At 37.6% G+C, this 16777-nt stretch overlaps 9 protein-coding genes across 9 annotated transcripts; 4 read left to right on the top strand and 5 right to left on the bottom strand.

Annotated features, from left to right (window-relative positions):
• Positions 1-3263: 3263 nt before the first annotated feature.
• On the top strand, positions 3264-4261 carry GCK72_008957 (uncharacterized protein; the record flags this gene model as incomplete). Its single annotated transcript, XM_053727132.1, has 4 exons — positions 3264-3303; positions 3456-3607; positions 3661-3956; positions 4006-4261. The coding sequence occupies 4 exons, from the start codon at positions 3264-3266 to the stop codon at positions 4259-4261; spliced, it is 744 nt and encodes a 247-aa protein (XP_053586709.1).
• A 54-nt stretch (positions 4262-4315) lies between these two features.
• Positions 4316-4651, bottom strand: GCK72_008956 (uncharacterized protein; the record flags this gene model as incomplete). The annotated part of the gene is made up of 1 exon (XM_003099488.2): positions 4316-4651. The coding sequence occupies one exon, from the start codon at positions 4649-4651 to the stop codon at positions 4316-4318; it is 336 nt and encodes a 111-aa protein (XP_003099536.2).
• Positions 4652-8161: 3510 nt separating this feature from the next.
• GCK72_008955 (uncharacterized protein) lies at positions 8162-9385 on the bottom strand (the record flags this gene model as incomplete). The annotated part of the gene is made up of 4 exons (XM_053727131.1): positions 8162-8389; positions 8456-8968; positions 9041-9263; positions 9312-9385. The coding sequence occupies 4 exons, from the start codon at positions 9383-9385 to the stop codon at positions 8162-8164; spliced, it is 1038 nt and encodes a 345-aa protein (XP_053586708.1).
• A 554-nt stretch (positions 9386-9939) lies between these two features.
• GCK72_008954 (uncharacterized protein) lies at positions 9940-10326 on the top strand (the record flags this gene model as incomplete). The annotated part of the gene is made up of 1 exon (XM_003099468.2): positions 9940-10326. One exon carries the CDS (start codon positions 9940-9942, stop codon positions 10324-10326), a length of 387 nt encoding a protein of 128 aa, XP_003099516.2.
• Positions 10327-10766: 440 nt separating this feature from the next.
• GCK72_008953 (uncharacterized protein) lies at positions 10767-11153 on the top strand (the record flags this gene model as incomplete). The annotated part of the gene is made up of 1 exon (XM_003099459.2): positions 10767-11153. The coding sequence occupies one exon, from the start codon at positions 10767-10769 to the stop codon at positions 11151-11153; it is 387 nt and encodes a 128-aa protein (XP_003099507.2).
• Positions 11154-11575: 422 nt separating this feature from the next.
• On the top strand, positions 11576-11839 carry GCK72_008952 (uncharacterized protein; the record flags this gene model as incomplete). The annotated part of the gene is made up of 1 exon (XM_053727130.1): positions 11576-11839. One exon carries the CDS (start codon positions 11576-11578, stop codon positions 11837-11839), a length of 264 nt encoding a protein of 87 aa, XP_053586707.1.
• A 300-nt stretch (positions 11840-12139) lies between these two features.
• GCK72_008951 (uncharacterized protein) lies at positions 12140-13087 on the bottom strand (the record flags this gene model as incomplete). Its single annotated transcript, XM_003099420.2, has 3 exons — positions 12140-12288; positions 12343-12445; positions 12905-13087. The coding sequence occupies 3 exons, from the start codon at positions 13085-13087 to the stop codon at positions 12140-12142; spliced, it is 435 nt and encodes a 144-aa protein (XP_003099468.2).
• A 1222-nt stretch (positions 13088-14309) lies between these two features.
• On the bottom strand, positions 14310-14850 carry GCK72_008950 (uncharacterized protein; the record flags this gene model as incomplete). The annotated part of the gene is made up of 3 exons (XM_003099465.2): positions 14310-14467; positions 14516-14624; positions 14671-14850. The coding sequence occupies 3 exons, from the start codon at positions 14848-14850 to the stop codon at positions 14310-14312; spliced, it is 447 nt and encodes a 148-aa protein (XP_003099513.2).
• A 687-nt stretch (positions 14851-15537) lies between these two features.
• On the bottom strand, positions 15538-16048 carry GCK72_008949 (uncharacterized protein; the record flags this gene model as incomplete). Its single annotated transcript, XM_003099443.2, has 3 exons — positions 15538-15656; positions 15711-15819; positions 15863-16048. The coding sequence occupies 3 exons, from the start codon at positions 16046-16048 to the stop codon at positions 15538-15540; spliced, it is 414 nt and encodes a 137-aa protein (XP_003099491.2).
• Between the last annotated feature and the right edge of the window lie 729 nt (positions 16049-16777).

Here is a 16777-nt window from a genome sequence, read left to right as displayed (position 1 = left end):
AGAATATAAGAAAAGATGATCAGAGAGCTTTTGAACGTGGAGGTCAAGACTATGATCGGCTCGAGCAGCGAAATAAATCTTAAACTGGACAGCCAAAGTGGGTGAAGTCGAAGATAGAAGAACGGGCCCTGCGACCGATAAAATTTTATGAGAAGTGCCTGATCTACATATTTTCAGAGAAATGGAGGTGGGAGAAGAAACAATATCTCTGTGTGGCTATGAATTACTGGATGAATCAACTTTTTCTGAGATCGGATATCGTATGACCTTATACAAATATATCGGGCTAAACTGTACCTGAAAATGGGAATACTACTAATATAACTAAAGATAATTAAAACCGAGCAGAATCAGGTTTTCGAAAACAGGGGATTGCGGACGCCTTGCTAAATTTGCTGAGTATCGACTTCGGGGAGATACGAAGCTTTTTGGAAAAGTAGTAAAACACAGCCTACTTGAAAGGATTTGAGAACGGTATCAGTTTTTATGCGACACGAGATTAGTAAGAGTGGTACATATAACTCGTGATCTACAGTACCGCTCAAAAGTATATTAACAAGGGAACCCCAAGACCATGCAAATGCTTTTTTGGCTGAAACTTTCAGGATAGGTTTAGAATGGTCTGAAAAGACGTTCCTGAGATTTTTGAAATCCGCCCGACACTTTCAGCCGAGTTATGAGCTCTCAAAGTTTGGCTCAGATTTAACACAGGAAACCTCATTTTCTCACTCTGAGAAAGTTCCCAAAATATGCCTGTCCTCTAGCTGCCACGTTTTCATCTGGCCGGTCACAGGTAGTTGGCGTGCGGTCCGCATGCGGATTCAGTCTCATTTTCCGTCCGTATAGAGTCCGTGGCGGAAATATGGCCCGCTGCGGACTCTATATGGACGCAGTGTGGACTTCGGGAAAGAAGGGGGAAGTGGGCGGCAGGCGTCCGCGCGCGGACTCAGCGCGGACCGTATATGGATTGGCAAAATAGTCCGTATGGACTGGCCGCGGCGGCCGCTTGCAGAAGCTCTTCCGAAGCTCTCGGACTCCTCTCGGATAATGATAATTTTTTAATCATTTACGGAGCTTTTACGTTTCTTTCCCTATTTTTCGAAAGTTTCGCCTTTCTTTATGTTTTCTATATTGAAACTTCTTTTAATTAATTTTTTTCGTGAAAAATTCTCGCATTTTTAATGCAAATGATCGTAAAATTAGTATGTTTTCAGTCAGTCCGATGATCCCAAAAAGAGAAACAGCGGCGATAGCTGAAATGGAACCAATTCTTCGATTTCCTCAAAGGTTTGTGATAGTATTCAACATTCTCCATTCAAAATAAATTTTTCAGTGAGAAACTTATATAAAATTGGTCGGGACTCCTTCTCAAGCACGACATCTGTATTTGTCCGGGGGAGGAACCCATTTTCGAAAGTAAGTTATAATTATTTTTTATTCCGCAATTAATGGAATTTTTCAGAAATACAAAGGGAAACACGGAAATCAACGTCTGAAAGTTGCTTCTACGACAATTGGATCTCGATGGATTTCAAGGACACGACTGCCCGACAAACGTGTGATTTCTATGTCTAATTTGTTATGTTTTCTTCTTATTTTCATTATTTTTAATGTTATTTTATCTTTCTTTAAATAAAGTAGTAATTTTATCACTAATCTTCCTTGTTAAACGACGATCTGAACCGGGGAACAAAGTAGGGAAGGGGCTGGCGGTGGGAGGGAGAGGAGCGACTTTTCCGCCGCGCGGACGCGAAACGGACCGTATATGACGCACATATTTCGTCCTTAGCTAATTCTTTTGGAGTCCGCGCGCGGGCGCGTATATGGTCCGTATTTCGTCGCTGGCCAACTACCTGTGCGTTGGCCGAGGGGATGTGCGCTGGGGTGGTAATCAAAGTGTTGGGGGTTCGTTTCCCCTTTTGGTTTTAATTTTTTTGTTTTTCTTGATAACACTTTTACCACCGTTTTCGACATATTTTGTCTTCTTTTCTTTGTTTTCTAGTTCAAAATATCACAAAAATTCATATTTCGAAGTTTCAAAAAATTTCATTTTTCCATCAAATCTTCATCTTGCGTCCAGATAGTTAGCCAGGTTTGATTTTTTGGTCGAAAAATGAAATTTTTTGAAACTTCGAAATATGAATTTTTGTGATATTTTGAACTAGAAAACAAAGAAAAGAAGACAAAATATGTCGAAAACGGTGGTAAAAGTGTTATCAAGAAAAACAAAAAAATTAAAACCAAAAGGGGAAACGAACCCCCAACACTTTGATTACCACCCCAGCGCACATCCCCTCGGCCAACCGGCCAGATGAAAACGTGGCAGCTAGAGGACAGGCATATTTTGGGAACTTTCTCAGAGTGAGAAAATGAGGTTTCCTGTGTTAAATCTGAGCCAAACTCTGAGAGCTCATAACTCGGCTGAAAGTGTCGGGCGGATTTCAAAAATCTCAGGAACGTCTTTTCAGACCATTCTAAACCTATCCTGAAAGTTTCAGCCAAAAAAGCATTTGCATGGTCTTGGGGTTCCCTTGTAAGTTTTGCCTTTTCCAGTTGAAAAGGTCCGACTTTGAGAGTGTGTTATAGTAATATTGATTGTCCCATCAAGTAGATTTTTAATGGATCATACAAATCAAAAGTAGAGCTTCATTTTTGTAGCTGACAACTTTTTTATCCGAGCACTCCCTAGAGATTTACATATCGGCAAAGTAATTTCTCCCTCAAATCGACCTATTTCAGTGCAAATTAGTGCGATTTTTGAGCTGTCCTCTCAAAATGACCATAACTCTCTAGGGAGTTTTCGTACAAAAAAGTTGTCAACTACAAAAATGGAGCTCTATTTTTGGTCTCTACGATCCATTGAAAATCTACTTGATGGTTCAACCAGTATTACCATGACACAAAGTCGGACCTTTTCAACTGAAAAAACCAAAACTTAATATACTTTTGAGCGGTACTGTACCTAACATTTGAAATCGGTATTTGGTAATGAAGACTTTAGTGACCCAAGGACAGCTCATGTGAAAGATGAATGCTCACGTTAGTCCCGAGTTATAGACCAGTACTCATTAGGGTAGCACCGTTTTTAACCAGTGAAAATTGTTGGATTACATTTCAAAAATTACGTGAACCTTGTTCGACATTCCAACTGACCCTTGCAAAATGTGAAGCCATAGCAACTCCGATTCGTTTATTACTGCCGTAGTGTACGAACTCCCAAATATTGGCTTTCGATCAAAAATTGATCTACAGATCAGATCAAAATGAAGGGATTTCTTGCGATTATTGTGGTCCTTCTCAGTGGTAAGTTGTGCAAGTAACCTTCGGGGATGGAATTATGGAGAGAGGGTGGTAGAGACAATTTGTCAGAAAGTGATGAACTCTCAGGGAAAAGGATCACCCTGTACATTCGATCTAGTTGAAGTTAACCCTGCAGCCATAAAATAACTTTTCAGCTTGTCAATTCCAAGCCGAATTCATTGATAAATGCCTAACCGAAGCAGAATTCAACGTCGAAATCAGGAAACATTCATGGCAACTAGACGATCTGAATTCCAGACGAGAAAAAACCGCTAAGAAGCATCAAATTGCAAACATGCACGAACTGGTATGTGTTTTTATAACACGCTTATTCACCAAGATAAGTTTCTCCATATTTAGAAATACGATCCGAATCTTGAAAAAGAAGAAAGACAAATCAAATCGTGTGATGACTGGAAGCATGGCTCTAATTATCGCGTTTATAATTATTACAAGAAAGAAGAAAGTAATGCAATTTGGCAAGACTTTGTGAAAAGCAGTGCGAATACGTCTTCAGATCCTTTTCAAGAATATAATTACCCTCTCCATACTGCTGTTATCTCATGTAACTTAACAACATCTTGTGTATTTCCTTTTATGATCAATGAGACAAAATATTTGTTTAAAGCAGAAGACATCCTTTTGTACGGCTATCGGTAAGTTCTTAAGCTTATTTTTGTCAAAACGTATTGTTTATTTTTTCAGCGGTACAATCGCATTGTCTGATTTCCAAAGCGGCCCGCCTGGATCAAAGTGTCCCCGTGGAAAGACTGAAAAGGGACTGTGCATTGCTCCTCCGAGATATGTAATGGAGGAAAAAAATCCTAGTGGAGAGGGAGCTGGTTCGAAAAAAGAGGCTGAAACTGGAAACGAAGAAACAAATAATGCAGCCGTAGCTGCTGTGAAAACTAGCATAGTGTATTGTTCACTCACTATCATGATTTTATTGAATCGCATCTGAATTTAAAATTAATGATTTATTGAATATGGAAAATCGGAAATAAAGACTGATCCATTATTTTGTTTCGTTCGGAACAACTTGGCCATGAGTTCTATTCCTCAGATTCGAGATTGCTTTAATCATATCATCCCATAGAAATCTCAAACGCTGTCCCATCCCGATGCAATCACAATAGCCAACACATATATCATCGTCGAATTCCATCAGCTGAGTATGCATTACATCCGAATGCACGTTCCAAACATGTGTTTCGTATTCTTTAAGTTCATCAATAGTTTTGGAGTTTAATTCCATCTCGACATTGGGCAAATCATAAAATGGATAATTGACACGGATGCCGTAGTTTTGCATGAATGTCTTCCGTTCGTTGGTATCCTCGCAAAGTCGCATTATACCCCCAATGATAAACTTCTTTTTTCGCTCCAATTTTCTCTCGTTCATCTGAAAAAATTAAGCGGTCACAATTAAAAAAGTAAAGAATATAAGCAAGATAAAAAAACGAAAAAATCAATAATAAGGAGAAGAAGAGGTACGAGCAACGGAGGAACAGATGGTCAGTATCTTATGGAGGATAGAGAGGGAGGTGGTCCCGGTTTGTTAGCAAGGCCAAACAATTGTGCTCTACAGAAACAGCTGTCTCAGGGATATATTGGAGAGAAAAGATCCTAGTATTGGAAATGCTGCTGACGCTAATTCTGAGGGCACTGGTTTGAAGAAAGTGAGTGAAACTGGAAAAAGGAAACTTATAGCTAGAGACAGCAACATTTTTTTAAAACTCATTTTTTCATTAAAATTTCCATCCTGACCTTTTCTTCAGGTAAATGGAAGTACATTCCCAAAATTTTTTCCGAAAATATTCACTCTCTCGGAAGTTACAGGACCTTTTAGTCAGCCATGGTTTCTACTGAATTCTCTTGGGGAATTCTTTCGTTTTCCTGACCACGCAAAAAATATTTTCTGTTTTCACATTCAATCCGTCAAATTTTGGCAAAAATTGGGAAAGTCCGAACCAGAAACCCTTTGAATATAACCACCCCGTGTTATCCACTGAACTAAATGACCACAAATGTCACAGGCAAACCGCTCCGGATGAAATTTGGTCCAAACGCGGATGAACACTCGGTGTCAAAACGATACCAAAAAAGACATCAAATTTGGTCCTATTTTGGAACAATTTTCATCCTCTGCGGTCGGCAGCGGAAAATTTGGGCAGGGGTTCCCCGGATCAGAATTTCTGGTTCTTTCTAATTGTGAATAGTTATCAAGCAACAAAAAATTGTATAAATATACAACTATATTTATTTTATTCACAATTAAGAAAAAAACATAGAAAAATTTAGAAAATTGTAGCAAATTGGAAGATTCGACAGTTTGGATTTTATTTGTATATTTATTGACTAAAAAAAAAATAATCAATACTATACACTAGAGACCTGATCAAGCCCCTCACGAGGCGACAAACCAGGTAGGGGTGGGGGGAACAAATAAAAAAAAAAAATTGAGAATCATAATGGCAAGATAGGATTGGGGGAAGGATTATAAAACCGAACTGTGAAAGTGGTGGTGGAAGAATTTCGAGAAGGATAAATTCAATTAAAGTGACAGACCGTTAAAATGGGAGAGGCGGGTGAGTGAGCAATATAATACATAGGGGTGGGAGAGAGAGAGAGATCAAACTTATAATCGATTAATGGATTGTTCAAGAAGGGAGATAAAGTTACCGGGGGAGAGAAATTCAGGGCAATTAGATGTGATGGAATTCCAGATATGGGGACAGTGGAAGAGAAGAAATCATTTACTTGTGGTCTAATACAAATGAGGGTCATGGGTCGTCGGTTAGAGTTAGACAGTCTGACATAAGAGTGGATTTCAGGAAAGAAAGTGGCGCCGCAAATTATTTTATAGAGGAGCATTAATTGAGATTTAAGACGACGGTAACGGAGGGAGTATAAATCAAGAATCTCGAGACGATTTAGATAGGAAGTATAGCGAATGTTACATCTCTGAAGAACTTTCCTGGTGAAAGATCGGAGAGGTTTTTCTAGTTTATGAGAGAGAATGCTAGAGGGAGAAGGAGAGTAGACATTTTGATGTTGCTTCTTGGGTTGCTTCCGGGGCACGATCCAGATATTGACGATCATCTGAAAAATGAGTTTATAGTTATGTATTATTCTTGGTGATACTCATAAAGTGACATTTTTTAGTACAATTGCCAAGATTATTGAAAAGAATTTAAAAAACAAAATATGGTTACTTCAACTTCGTAGAGCAAAGCATTTGGAATTTTGAGACGTCTTTTCTGCTCAAAATAGAAGTATGAACACAAAAAAACACAGAGATTTAGAACTTTGATTGAAATTTCCGAAAACTTACAAAAAATTCGGAATGTTTCATTTAAATTTTCTGTGTTTCAATTTCCATTGTAACCAAAAACGTTGATTCAAAATTTCGAAGTTTTCGTGTTACGCAAGAGAACTTACAGTTATTGTAATGCGTTAACAGTTGCAAACATGAATCCAATAATCGAAAACTCTTCTGAAAAGAAAATTGTTCAATTTTTCCAATTTTCGAAACAAAACTTACCTCTTTGCTTTTTGAAAAAAGATGTTCCGCTATTTAGTCCAACTGGTAGACCTCTTTTGAATGTAGTTAACTGAAATGAACTTATTTTCAATGAAAAAGCGAAAAATCTTTCACGAAAAACGAAATAATTGAAGAAAATAAAATAAAAATTGAAAATGAATGAGTGCCAACTCATCCACATTTGATTCTCGTTTCATCCTCGGCGCTTTTGAGAAACTCCCAAAAATGAGAACGCCCGCATCTCACCCGCGTTTCATCCTCAAAACGGCTTTGAACCGCGTAGGGACACGTTTGGTCGTAATTTCGTCCTTCGCCCGCATTTGGCCCGCGTTTCATCATCAGCGGTTTGCCTGTGTGTGACGCTGATAATTGGAAAATGTATTTTTGACGTGATTTTTTGAAATTTGACAGCACGAAAATTTTTGTTCCCAAGTGGATCTAGATTGAAATTTTGCGTAGAATCTGATTCCGTCAAGAAACGATGCGTGTTTGACCTGCTTTAACCTGAACTGTCGGGAAAACTAATTTTCTCTCTGAGTCTGTTGTCTTCCGATACTGAAAAAATCACATTTTACGAATCAATAAGCTTCCAAATTTTGTCCCCAGGTACCTGCAGAGATGCCCAAAACGAATATGTCAGAATATAGATTGGTTATCACAGAAAGTTTTTTGGTGTGATGCCTCGCTGTTCAGCAGGCTCCCAAAAAAATTCGAGAGCACGAGAACCGAATTTTCTTTCAAAACCTATTAGAGTATGTCCAGAACTACTAGAAACTGTCAAAAAACGATGCGTGTTCGACCTAGAACAACCTAAACGTGACATTTTTCTGAAAAAAGCAGAACGTTTTTTCAGTTTTCTGAGAAAACTGAAAATTTGGGTGAAATGAGGGTGTGTTCATTGAATTCTACGTACTCGATTACATAAGAGTGGAAAGGTTTCATTCTGTTTCAGCATTCTGGGCTCTCAGGGCAGACCGTCAAACATTCTGATAATCTCCCCATTAAGCCCAAGAGAAGAAAATGAAAAACCCCGCCCACGTTCATTGCGGTCCCTACTTATAGGGTAGGAATAACTGGGAAAACTGTCATTGAGTGTTTTTCGGTCGCTCTCGTGATTTCATCGTCTCGAATCTGAGTTTTTTAATGATTTGTGTGAATAACAAAAATCGAAAGTAAAAACGGATTTATTCTCTTCTCTCACTCATAATCGTCCAATGGCGAAATTAATATTTATCTTGGTGCTAATGATTTCATTATAAAATTGATATTACAAAAGTAATAAAGTAAGGGAGCATTGGAGCGAGACCAGCATTGAAACTAGATCTTTGTAGTGTTATTTTTTGGGTATCTTTGAATGCTAATGGTGTCCCCATGAAACTGAAACTCCAGGAATTTTTCAGAATCTGGAAATTGATAACGTCGAACATTGGAGGACCATTGGGTAGAGGGAGCCGGTTCGCCGACATGTTCCGCAAGAACTTCTGCGTCGAATTTGTATCTTGATTCGATGTAACATTTGCCAAGGTTGGGAGATTTTGAGAAGAGCTGGAAAAATTATAATTCGACTCCGAGCGCATTTTCGCTGCAGGTGTTTATTGATTGATAACTAACCTCTCTAAGTTTCAACAAAAATTCTGTATCAACGGAACATTCCTTAATACGGAGATGTTTGAAATTCATGAGATTTTCCATTGGGAAAAAGGCGAAAATATTTTGAGTGCAAAGCAACATTTTAGCTTTCATCCACTGCTCCAAATTCACAATTCTTTTGATTTTCTCGTGGTTTTGCCAACTGTTGCTCGACACCTCTGAATTAATTGTGATTATTTGAAGATAGTCGGGGACCAGTTGAGGAAGAATCGAAGTGACGTCATCAGGATCTTCTACGATCAATTTCAGTCTTCTAGCGGATAGTTTATGATCCAATGAGACGAGGAGAGCTCCCATCTTTTCATAGTAACTCTTGCTTGATTCTACATCTTGAATTTCTCTTGGCATATTTGCGTAATCAGCACAATATTCGAAAATGAAAGCTTCTAATTCTTGTTTCGGGTTTTTCAACGCGACAGCCAACTCGTTGAATGCCAATATCTCATAATCCTCCGATTTTATTAACTTGCATTGCTGAAACAAAATATATGTTGTCTTCACGAACTAAATTTTGAGGCGCGTGCAATAAAATTGTCAAAAACGTACCCTCTTGACTGATATTTCAACTTTTTTATCCGGTTTATATTTCGACAAAGAATCCACATTCGAGAATACAACTTCTGAATTCCAATCAACTCCAGCATACAAGACTTTTCTTGATCGACCTTGATTTCGAATCTCAATAAGAATATGATCACGTCGACAACTGAATTTAATTGTTTTGTCCACAAGAGCACGGTGACGTTTTGGCCCTTCTCGAAAAGCCAATCTGGAATTTGAATTGTTAGCGGGAATAAATTACAACAACAGAACTAACGAATCTCGTTTGTTTGCTTGTGTATCGATAGAGAGTTGTTCGAACGCGTCCTCCAAATCGGATGGCTTCGACATCTTTTCAGAAATTTCTGGAAATAATTCCTGAATAGTTTAGAACTTTCAGATTTGGCCCCTCTTCTTAAATCACGTAAGGACAAGCTTGCCGATTTGAAGTGGTCGGAGTTTGATTAAAAATATAAAAGTTGATGAAAACTTAGACAACAATTAGTAATAACCGGGCGAAAAGATGCGTGTAAAGGAGTGACAGATGGTCAGTATCATATGGAGGATAGAGAGCGAGGTGGTTCCTTTTCCTTTGCACGGTTATTCAATTGCGCTCTACCGTAACGGTAACAGCTGCCTCAGAAATTTAATAAATAACATGAATATAACTTTTTTCAAGGCGACTTCAATAGAGTGAGCAACATGTCTCACTTGAAGGCTTAGTTTTCATTCCCAATTCGTTTCGAACGCTTTCTTTCCCTTCATTAGATACTGACCATCTGTCTCTAACGGACCTCTCTACTCTCTTATTATTGATTCTTTTGCATGCCATTTTTATATTCATTTTCTTTAGAACTGCTATTTTCAATCAGGCATTAAACACGTTGAACTATCAATTTTTCCAGATGAACGAAAGAAAATTGGAGCGAAAAAGAAAATATGTCATTGGCTGTATAATGCGACTTTGCGAGGATACCAACAAACGGAAGACATTTATGCAAAAGTACGGCGTTTCTGTTCATTATCCATTGTATGATTTGCAAAATGTCGAGATAGAATTAAACTCCAAAACTTCGGAAGAGCTCAAAGAATACAGAATGAATGTTCGGAAAGTTCATCATACTGTAATGCATATTCAATTGATGGAATGCGATAGAGATGGATGTGTTGGTTATTGGGATTGCATCGGATGGGGACAACTTTTGAAATTGCTATGGGATGACATGATTGAAGCAATCTCGAATCTGAAAAATATAACCCATGATCGAGTTGTTCCGAACGAAATAAAATAATGAATCAGTCCTTATTTCCGATTTTCCTTACTCAATAAACCATTCATATTAAAAATTTATATGTGAGACAATGAAATCATGAGAGCAACCGGAAAATACTCAATGACAGTTATCCCATCTATGCCTACTCTATTAATTATTTTTTCCAGTTTCAGTCACTTTTTTCAAATCAGTGCTTCAGATTTAGTGTCAGCAGCATTTCAATGCTAGGGTCTTTTCTCTCTAACAGGTCTCTGATGCGGGCTGCTTTTGTTTCTTCAGGGCACAATTGTTTGACCTTGCTAATAAACAGGGACCACCTCCCTCCCTATCCTCCATAAGATACTGACCATCTGTTCCTCCGTTGCACGAACCTCTCTCGCCTCCTTATTATTGATTTTGTAGATTGCTCTCTTGTTTCTACTCGTTTCTATTTCAAATTCTCCTTCAACTGTTTCCAGATGAACGAGAGAAAGTTGGAGCGGAAAAGGAAGTTTATTATCGGGGGTATAATGCGACTTTGCGATGATACCAACGAACGGAAGATATTTATGCAAAAATACGACATCCGTGTCAATTATCCACTGTATGATTTGCCTAATGTGGAGATGGAATTGAACTCCAAAACTATGGAAGAGCTCAGAGAATATAGAAAGAAAGTACGAGAAGTTCATTCGGATGTTATGCATACTCAGTTGTTTGCATTCGAAGAAAACATATGTGTTGCTTATTGGGATTGCATCGGATGGGGACAACTTTTGAAATTTCTATGGGATGATATGATTGAAGCAATCTCGAATCTGAAGAATAGAACTCATGATCAAGTTGTTCCGAACGATAGGAAATAATGAGTCAGTCTTTATTTTCGATTTTCTTCATTCAATAAATCATTCATTTTAAAAATTCAGATGAGATTCGATAAAATCATAAGAACGACCGATAAAGACGCAATGTCAGTTTTCACAGCTACGACTGCCTTAGTAGTTTCTTCTTTTCAAGTTTCAGCTAATTTCTTTGAACCAGTTCCCTCTCCAGAGTTAGATATTTTCTCTTTTTGATCCTCACTGCTCAAAGTACTTATTACATATTTCTACCGATTCAAAGTATTCCTGTACTTGATTGAGCGAACATAAAACATTTCTATCTACCACTTTTCGTTTGCTTCTTTTTTTCTTCGTGTTCGTGTAATAGCTGGAATATAAAGTTGTACCAAATTATATGAAATACATTTTTCAATGTTCTCGATTTCCCATGTTTGCTTAATCACACCATGTATGATTTGCCTAAAGTCGAGATGGAATTAAACTCCAAAACTATGGAAGAGCTCAAAGAGTACAGAAAGAAAGTTCGGGAAGTTCATTCGGATGTAATGCATACTCAGTTGTTTGAATTCGAAGATAATATATGTGTTGCTTATTGGGATTGCATTGGATTGGGACAACGTTTGAAATTTCTATGGGATGATATGATTGAAGCAATCTCGAATCTGAAGAAAAGAACTCATGGTCAAGTTGTTCCAAACGAAACAAAATAAATTGTTTACTATATTTTATGTTTTACGTTCGATCAATCATCATAGAAACATCCAGATTCAAGTAGATGAAGACGACAGTTACTTCTTTTTTACACTTTCATTCTCAGAGTTCGTGTCTGCATCTTTCTTATCACTAGAAGATATTCCCTCCCATTATATATCTAGGAGGAATACCGCAAGAACAAGAATTTCTACAAAAAAAGCCCAAACCATGCCAACGGTTATCAAACTATTTATTCTCTTTATATTTGTTTATCACTAACAATTATTCCGGCAACAAAATATTCTACGACAAGACATTTAAATAAATTCAACATGAACATCTCCATTCTCGAAATACTCCACTTTGCTCACAACAATCACACCATTCTCACTTTCAGCCAACACTTCCGGATATCTCTTCTTCGTGACTTCCAGAATGTAAGAGAGGATGGTATGAAAGAAGAATCCTGAAATGAAAAAAAGGTTGTAAAAACTTTTGTGAGACTTCAAGAATGACATACCTGCAAGGGACATGTAGAAGACGACCTCATCGACCTGATACAGAGTTTTGTTGTAGATAAGCATATCGAAGAGGATGTAGAGTGACAACATGCAGAACAGAAACTGAAAAGAGAAAAAGATGAATTAATTTTGTAAAAGATTACCATAAGACCTATGATAAAAGGACACTTTCTGTGAAAAAAATAAAGTTTTGACAAGGATTTTCAAAAAAAGGAATTGTGAGCGGAGCTTAAAAAGCGGCGCTGTTTTTTAACGAGCGAAATTGAATTTTAAGACAAACTCGTATTTTATTTGATGTTTTCAACGTTTTTTGCTTTATATTTGCATATTTTCTTGTTTAATCAATTAAAATACGAGTTTATCTTCAAATTCAATTTTGCTCGTTAAAAAACAGCTGGAATTTCGACAGCGCAGCTTTTTAAGCTCCGCCCACAACTCCCTGCCGCACTCGCGTTTCAGCCTGCAAAAATATTTTTTGAAATCCTTGTCGAAACTATATTTTTTCACAGCTACATCCGGATCTTCAGATGTCTTTCTATTACGGTATGCAAAACTACTCACATGTATGATTTGAACACGGCGACTGTTATCTTTTGCTCCCACCATGAGCACCAAGAAGTAATAGAGAGTCAAGACAGAAGAGGTGGCGAGTGTGTAAGCATGGTTGGAGAATGACAGGAAGAGGGCTGATAATGAGGCCAGGAAGAAGGTGAACACGATGTAGACGATTTCGAGAAACATCATGATGCTGAAAAGAGAGAGAGATTGGGATGGAAAGTACGGAATGAAATCAATTGAAAATATTCTGATTTCGCAATCACGATTCGCGGCGAGACCTCGGCAAATGGCAGGAAAAGAAAAACAATGAGAGGACAGTGTTTTTCAAAGCTTCGCCCATTTAGACCACCACAAGAAATGGGTGGAGCTTCAAAAAAGAGATGAATTTTAAAATCAAAGCCACGATCAGCTAAACTATATTGTTAGCAGTATTGGAAAGGAAAAGAGAAAAATCAGTCAACACACATCAAACGCCACGTCGACATGCATGTGTTATGCGTGGGAACTCAAATCGCGGCGAGACCATCAAAGAATGGAGAACACGAATAGATAGAGAGGAAAAAGAAAATCATTTGAGGAGTGAAAGGACAATTTTTTAGAAAAAAAGGAAAAAGTATTTTCTGGGGGAGCGAGATGGTCGAATCAGAGTCGACCGAATAAGAACCGTCTTGATTAAAACTAGTACGAATCAGAACTACCAGAAAATTGAGGTGTATTGGTTTCGAAATAACAGTTGTACATCCTTTGGTAATTTCTGAATATGGCAGTTCTTATTCGGACAGTGTTCTGTTTTGGATAGTTCTTTTTAGGGGTGGAATCAAAACCGAAAAAGTGCAAAAATACTTTTTCAAGGTTATTAAAGTTATAAAACTAAATATAATAAAAAGGAGCGATAGGGTACGCCAGACTACTGTTACAATGCTTCGCTTCCAATAATCGCTATAAGACTGGACTATTTCCTATACTAGCTGAACTTAGTATGCTGAAGAAAGAAAAAAACCAACAAGAGGCCCTGATCAGCAATATAGGCCACGTCGACATGCATGTGATAGGGGATGGGAATTTTTAGGAACAAAAGAATCGAATAAACAAACGATACCGCTGTTTCTACTTTTTATCTAAAAAATACCCGAAGACCCCAGAGCTGTCAAAAAGATCGCAAACGTTTCAAAGTTCGTCAAAAGCGGAAGATGATATTAGCAAAAGTTTGAGTTAGACCTGACCAAGCCTGATTATCGGCCAAAATATGAGTGGGAGAGGAACTAAGAGCTCAAGGACATTCAGAAAGAGAACATCAACATAGGAGATACGCAAAGGACATGTTGCAAGTCCACACGAAACAAAACAATTTCAGAAATTCTACTTTTAAACTTTATTCCATTAACATTTTTTGTAAAAACAATTAATTTCAAACATATTCAATTGGAGCAGTCTTCTCCTTGTTTTTTTCCTCGTTCTGGTCTTTGGAGTCGGCTTGTTGGAGAGCCTCGAATGACTTATTACACTCCTGCCACTTGTACTGCACGAGGAACAGACCGAAGAACATGAAATTGTGGAACAAGTGTCCTAAAAATGAAATTAATTGATTTTGTTGTAACTGCAAAAATGACATACCAACAGCAGACGCGATGAAGATGTTCCAATCTTGCTGGAAGTGTTGAACCATCTCCATTTCGAACTTGATGCTGATGAGGATGACGTTGTCTGTGATGCAGAGCAAGAACTGAAAAAATGAGCATATCAGAAAAAATATTCGAAATGATACTTACATCGAGAATGATCACATAGCGAACTTGCATGAGCACTGCGATGTAGTAAAAAACTGAAATGGAGATCTCGGCAAGTGTACACATGTCACTGGCCGAATAGATGAAAGTGGTGGTCCATGTCGCGAGGAAAGCGGTCTGGACGACGAAAATCAATTCGAGGAAGATCATCAAGTAGTCCATGACACTGTAAAGAAACTGTTAAGGATTGAAAAAAGGCGAAAGGAGGAAATTTAGGAGAGAGAAGGATAGGAATGCGGCACAGTTTTTCAGTTTTCCGCCCACTTATTGGTAACCGCCTATTTTTTTGAGAGGAGGTCGCAAGGAATGGACGGAGCCGATGAATATGTATTGCGCCGCACAATCATTGCTGTATGTCATAGTACTATTCAATTTGTGATTAAATTAAAGTGTTCTTTTTTTTAAAACTGTTTTCTGATACTTTGGAGAGAAACGAAACAAAAAGAGGCAACTGTTGATATGCATGTATAGTGTGTGGGAACATTCACGGTGGCATGGAATCAAATCGATAACGATGTCTCTGTTTCTCTGTTCTGTTTCTCAACTAGCAAGAGTGACTCAGTGTTAACGAAACTCAATTGTTTGATGATTTGAAAGTAAGAGACGATCAAAAATCTTGAAAAAGGTACAAAATAATGTGAACACATTGGGAAGAGTGAGGTGAAAAGGTGTTCTAGCACAATAATGACAGTTTGAAATTCTGTTAAATAAGAAATCACAACTGAGAAGATGGTGTTTCACTAGATTTCCATGTATCACATTTTCGTATTTGCTATCAATCTTTGTTCTAACTGATTTACTGAATAATATTAATACATCAAATCAGTTCGATAAATATGAGAAAAAAGATTAAGAGATGTTAAAAATTTGGGACATGGAAATGGGAACTGGTGTTCCAGGACAATCATCGATCTTCCTGTCATCCTTGATAATTTGAGAGCTAAACGCAAATATGTGGAGTATCAAACCTGAAATACAAATTAAAGATTCATACTTTTGTACTTGAAAACTTGAAGAACAACCTGTATAGTTGATGAAAAGTATGATCTTATCATTATATTCAATCCTTGCTCCTTTCTGATTGATCAAAACTGTTGTCACCATGAATGAGAGCAATGCGAAAATTAGAAACTGAAAAGTAATGATTAGAAGATGATGGTACTTTGTGCCTCACCTCGATCACCAAAAACCAGCGAAGTCGTTCTTTTGGAATTCTATGAGCCAATGAATATATGGTATAATAAATTATGAGAATAATATCAGAGATTATTGAAAATGAGTGCTTTGAAACAAAGCACAATGGGTAGGTGAAGATGGCCATCACAAATGAGGCGACAAATAAAGCTTGATGGATCGGCATGGATATTCCGGAGTTCACGAGACACGTATGTGAGATACACGTCAACGCGGCCACTTGTTGTGGCACCGTACAGAAGGAAATACATTGAATCGATCTATGTTGAATCTCTGTTGAAATTTCGCAATCGAAAATTCTGATGGAAATGATGAGTAAGAGGTGTGATTGTTTGAAGACGATGATACTTCAAGCTTGAGCAATAGCCTTTTGCAGTGTGATCCATGAAAATATGTCTCGTTTTTCAAAGCTCGCTTTGAATTTTGGTTTTTTTTTAAATTTTCATATAGACCAAACTCAGATCTTCAATTTTGTATTTGACAACTTTTTATGTACTTAATCAACATTAATGTGGAGGACTGAAGTCATATTTTTTTATTTCAGATTCTGATACTTCAGAAAATTCTGAACAACTTTCATCATTGGAGCATATGCTAAAAATCGCTCTAAACGCTCTAAATGCCCGTTTTCCCGGCTCAAAAGGAGTCTAGGTAGAAGAGTTTTCCCACGAGAGTTTTTGCCCCAAAATTTCGTGTTTTTTTTCAATTTATATCGTAAAAAACGAAGAAAAAACACCCAAGAACCTCTCCCAAAACTCTATATCTTACACTGAAACTCGAAAACATGCTTTAACACTCACTATCAGTTTTGAGAAAGCTATTCCAAAATCGAAATCAAAATCAGAATCTTGATGACGTCAGCTAACTTTCTTCTAAAACTCCTTTTTCAACCAAA

Source organism: Caenorhabditis remanei, chromosome III (genome assembly GCF_010183535.1).
Source record: "Caenorhabditis remanei strain PX506 chromosome III, whole genome shotgun sequence".
Classification (NCBI taxonomy): domain Eukaryota; kingdom Metazoa; phylum Nematoda; class Chromadorea; order Rhabditida; family Rhabditidae; genus Caenorhabditis; species Caenorhabditis remanei.
Note: the sequence above shows the minus strand (reverse complement) of the source record. Positions and strands in the feature narration are given on the sequence as shown.